The 4,982-nt window shown below is 35.5% G+C and overlaps 1 protein-coding gene across 1 annotated transcript; it reads right to left on the bottom strand.

Moving 5' to 3' along the window:
* Positions 1-1,819: 1,819 nt before the first annotated feature.
* On the bottom strand, positions 1,820-2,956 carry LOC106338713. The gene has a single exon (XM_013777625.1). It carries the CDS (start codon positions 2,954-2,956, stop codon positions 1,820-1,822), a length of 1,137 nt encoding a protein of 378 aa, XP_013633079.1.
* Positions 2,957-4,982: the final 2,026 nt, after the last annotated feature.

Genomic DNA, 4,982 nt, shown 5'->3' with positions numbered 1-4,982 from the left:
CCGAGCTTGCCGTATGGCGAGCCGGTCGGGTTGAATCGAAATTTGGCCTCCCTCGGGTGACGGTAGACGGTTGGACGTTGGTAAGCCCTTTGCTCATTTCGTCATTTGTTTCCTAAAGTTGTTTGTTGAAGAGATCAGATATTTTGATTCGAGAACTTGTCGTATAACTTCTCTTTTTAAAGTTATACGAGACTTTCGAGACAAGAAATATTTTTCGGGGACTTTCAAGCATTGATTCCGTCGTGACCGATTTTGACCCCAAGAGATATTAGAAATATTAATCTAATGTTGAAAGTTTAGGGTTTTGTTCTGATTTTTAATCTAATGCTAAACAAACAGTAAACGAAACTCTAAAAAATACACCTAACGAGACCCTGAACATACCCTAAACATACTCTAAACGAGACTCTAAAAAACACCTAACGAGACCCTTAACATACCCTAAACATACCCTAAACGAAACAAAAACACTAAACGAGACCATACGGTAAAGAATACTAAAGACAACCAAAACCGCTTTAAAGTTATCAAAACACTACTCTATAGACACTAAGAGTTATCAAAACAGTTTTACTAATGATCTTCATCCCGTAAGAGTAAAGAAATCGAATCAAATGTAATACACTTAACTTGGTTTCTTGTAAACTGGACTTTTGATCCAACTCATAAATAAATCCTGACCATAATTAGACCCACAAATAACCTAATACACGACATATTTAAGACCAAAAACAGATTTTCCCCATTTTTCACATTTCTCTTTTCCGTCAATCTCCTTTTTTCTCTCTGAATCAGTTTCTCACAAACATGAATACTTCAAGGCGATATTCGTACGGGGTGCAATCTAGGTGCTGGTGTGGGAAAGGGGTTGTGGTATTATATTCGAGAACAGATAAGAATCCTTACCGACGGTTCTATAGATGCGAAATAGGGTCACATGTTCATAGTTTCGATTTGTTTTTGGATTTAAATACCAATTTGTTTTGTTTATGGCTTCGTTCATGTCTTTGATGTTTTTTTGTGTTTTTTTTTGCTTTCCATTTTATTTGTCCTCACTTGGTTTTCGGTTCGATGTAGCGAAAGAAGGAAAACCATTTATTTAAGTGGGTTGATGAAGCACTGCTTGATGAGATTCGAAGGGTAGAGGTTGAGCAAGGGAGAATTGCAGAAGAGATTGAAGAACTGAGAATGAGTATGAAAAATACAATGGAAGAAGAAGTTAGGAAGCAGAAAAATGACCTTGAAGTAGATTGTTTAGGAAGCATTCTATGGCTTTTTGGAAAAATTAAGAAGCCATGAATGAAATGTGTCTACTGGTTCTTATTATTTTGTTCTAAGTGTTTTGTATTCTCACAATGAATAAGTCTAATTTTTTAGTTCTTATAGTTTTGTTCATACTTTGTTGTCTACGAAAATGAAAACACAAAGAATCATACATGATACACATATAAATCGAGTCGACGTTGATGAGAACCAATAAGCTGAAAAAATCCATACGAAAATGATGCCAAGTATAACAATGAAACTGAGAAAAACCATAAGAAAATTATCCAAAGCATAACAATCAAAATGAAACCAGAGTTGATAGTTTTAAGAAGCAAAAACCATATGTAACAATGATAAGAATACAATCTGAAATAAGCTGGTCATTACCACCACTTGCATACTTGAACAGATCAACCTGTAACACACAAAAAACATACATGAAACACATATAAATCGAGCTTGAAACACACATAAATTGACTGGCTATATAAGCTGTATAAATCGAGCTTGAAACACACATAAACACACATAAACCCTTGCCATTTGTGACTGCCTATATTGGTATTTCACAAGTTGCTATGTTGTGCCCACTCATACTACACTTGCGAGGCTGATTCTTTTGTGATGTTTGCGATGACCGAATTTTGTCTTCAACAGTTTCATATCTGTGTTTTCTTTTTCTTCCAACTGATCTACTTGTGTCTGGTGGTAGCACATTGACTTGCTTAACATCTTCTTGTATGAACCAAGCATCCTCAGGAACATCAATAGGATTTATGCTTTCTCGATAAGCTTCTCTCCAAGCTCTTGTCGTATACATCAAATCAGTCAATGTGTGTGGCTCTCTTCCAACATGAAAACCAGCTTTAAGTGTGTGCCTACAAGGGATCTTCAAAAGGTTGTACTTTCCACATGAGCAAGTCCTTCTATCCAAATCAACTAAGCAGTCGAATTTATCACCTCTAACAAGCAATCGACCATCCCTGACAGGGTAAACTACAAATGTGGAGCCTTTCTCAGTTCTTCTATCTATCTTCTTCTCCACATCTTTGGTCAGAGGATGTTTATGCTTCGAAATCAGTTTCTTACGCTTACAAAACCACCGTGTCAGCATTTCCCTGATACTATCCAGTAAAGGAATGACTGGATACACTCTCGGTGAGCGCAAAGCAGAGTTGATAGATTCAGCAGGGTTGGTTGTCCTTATGTCATATTTGTATCCAGGGAATTGACATCTAGCCCATTTATGCACATCAGCCTCCCTAAGGTACTTTTCAATTGTCGGACTGATATTACACACATTAGCAAACGTCTTTTCAAAATCAGCAACTCTATAAGCCTTGGACGCCTTTGAAACCAACCCAACAAGTCCTTTCCCATGATAATATGTTACCACATTATTCACTAAATGATGAATACAAATACCATGTCTAGCTAATGGATACACGTTCTCAATCGCCTTAGCGATGGACCCATATCTGTCCGAAATAAAAGCCAAATGATGATCATCAACAATGACAACCTTAAGTTGTCTCATAAACCATTCCCAAGACCGCTCGTTCTTTGAGTCAACTATTCCGAATGCAATAGAATACAAATTAGAATTCCTGTCTACAGCAGTTGCAACCAGTAGAACTCCTTTGTATTTACTCTTCAAAAACGTCCCATCGACCACAATAACCCGCCGCATGACTCTGTTGAATCCCTACATCGATTGCCAAAATGAAATAAACGTGTACCTAAATCTCCCATTGCTGTCAATCTCATAAGATGAATGTGTACCCGGATTAGCCTCTCTCAGCATGTGCAAGTACTTCGGTATTTTTCCATAACTTCTCTCTGGAATACCTCTAACTGCATTGATCGTATATTCACGCGCATCCCATGCTAAAGAATTTGAGATCTCACATCCATGATCAGTACGCATAATCTGTATGATATCATTACATTTTGGCCCTTCCTTAACGCCTTCATACTTATGCATAATCAGACTGCCTATAGTTTTTGCCGAAGCAGTCTTACTCGCTTTGGTTTTGCTTGAAGGTGCGCATGTATGTTCACCGACATACTTTTTGATAATGAAATATGCAGAATCCTTCAAAACTCTGCTCGAACACTCCAATTGCATGCATTATCCGAACATCTAACATACCAAAGTTGTCTATCCGATTTGATAACCTGGTAGTCAAAGTGATGCTTCATTGCACATATCTCGAAAGTCCCCTTCAACAAAGTTTTGTTCTCAAAAAATTGTCCGTTCTTAACAACATCCAGAAGAGAAACTTTGACATATTTTGTCTGTCCTCTTTTCCAGACATCATGGTATCAGCATCATAGGCATCCTCATCAACTTCGACTCCTTTTAACTTTTCTTTCTTCTTCTTGCTCTGCCTCTCAGCAAACACAGGAGCTAATTCGTCCCCTCTGTAAAACAAGTTTCCTTCCTCTTCATCAGTAGTTGACTTAGCTGGCGGCTTGTTAAGACCAAAGGCTGCTTCATTCGGATTCTCGGCCTTGGCTTTAAATGTAACACACAATCGAGTAGAAACACTCTTTTTAACAAAGCCAACAAAATTCTGAAGATGTCGATCGTTTGCAATGAATATTGATCAACTCAGTAGGTAGATAACTCAACTCCAAACCGGCTAAGCTATCTTTTTCCATATCAAAATCCTCCGAAATCATTATTTTTAAATCCTCTAAAGTAGAACTTGATTCAATAACAGTACCCTACCCCATTTGTCATCAGCCGAAAAAACCCATCATGTGGTTGCACCTAATTCTCAAACACCACATGTTGTATAAATATGCTTCATAAAACAAGAGTTTGTGAAAATCACATGACAAACTATGGAGAAATCATAGATTGATGAAGAAGAAAAGCAAAATTGTTTTTTCATAATATTTTGACAAGGAAAATCGATCAAAACACGTTTTAGGAAGTTAGAATATTTTTAGAATATTTTTAGAATATTTTCTTAACTGAAACTTCCATAATTTTCGCAAAAACAAGTTTTCTTATCCGTAGAAGACACCTTCTACACAGTGTAGAACAATGACCAAAACCCCAAATGCAATTTCTACGTTATGCAGACGTACGAGTAGTGTCTAGATTTCGCATTCCCGGTATTTTAGAATACTTCATAAACGTAGAAACTGAATTTGATAGAAAAGTAGATATCTTTACAATTAGGAGAACTCGCATTCCCCTTATTTAGAATTTTAAATAAATGTAGATTGCTCGTTCTTAAAAAAGTAGATGAACTTCTTTAGTCTGGAATTCGTTTTCTACTACCCCATTTTTCGTAGAAGACAAAATCTACTTTTATCAGAACGTAATTTAAAATTTCTATTTATCAAGTTTTGAACAAAAAAAATATCAGTTTGTGTATATGAGTGTTTTATTAATTGTTTATATTTTTTTAAAAAAAATGAGTCATAAAACTATTTATTTTATTAAATTTCACAAATGGAAAGGGTAAAAAAGAGACAAAATCGATAAAAAAAAGTTTTATACTAAAGGGACAAACATGCTGAATTTTTGTTCTGTTATGGCAAATTTCCCATAATTTTTTTGATTCATAAAATATTTATTTCATTAAGTTTTAGAAATAAAAAGGATAAAAAGAAAGAAAAATAGACAAAAAAAAGTTTTATAGCAAAAAGACAACTACATTAAAAAAAAGAGAAAAAGACAAAAATAACACTAAATCAAG

This window comes from Brassica oleracea, chromosome C4 (assembly GCF_000695525.1).
Source record: "Brassica oleracea var. oleracea cultivar TO1000 chromosome C4, BOL, whole genome shotgun sequence".
Taxonomy (NCBI): domain Eukaryota; kingdom Viridiplantae; phylum Streptophyta; class Magnoliopsida; order Brassicales; family Brassicaceae; genus Brassica; species Brassica oleracea.
Note: the sequence above shows the minus strand (reverse complement) of the source record. Positions and strands in the feature narration are given on the sequence as shown.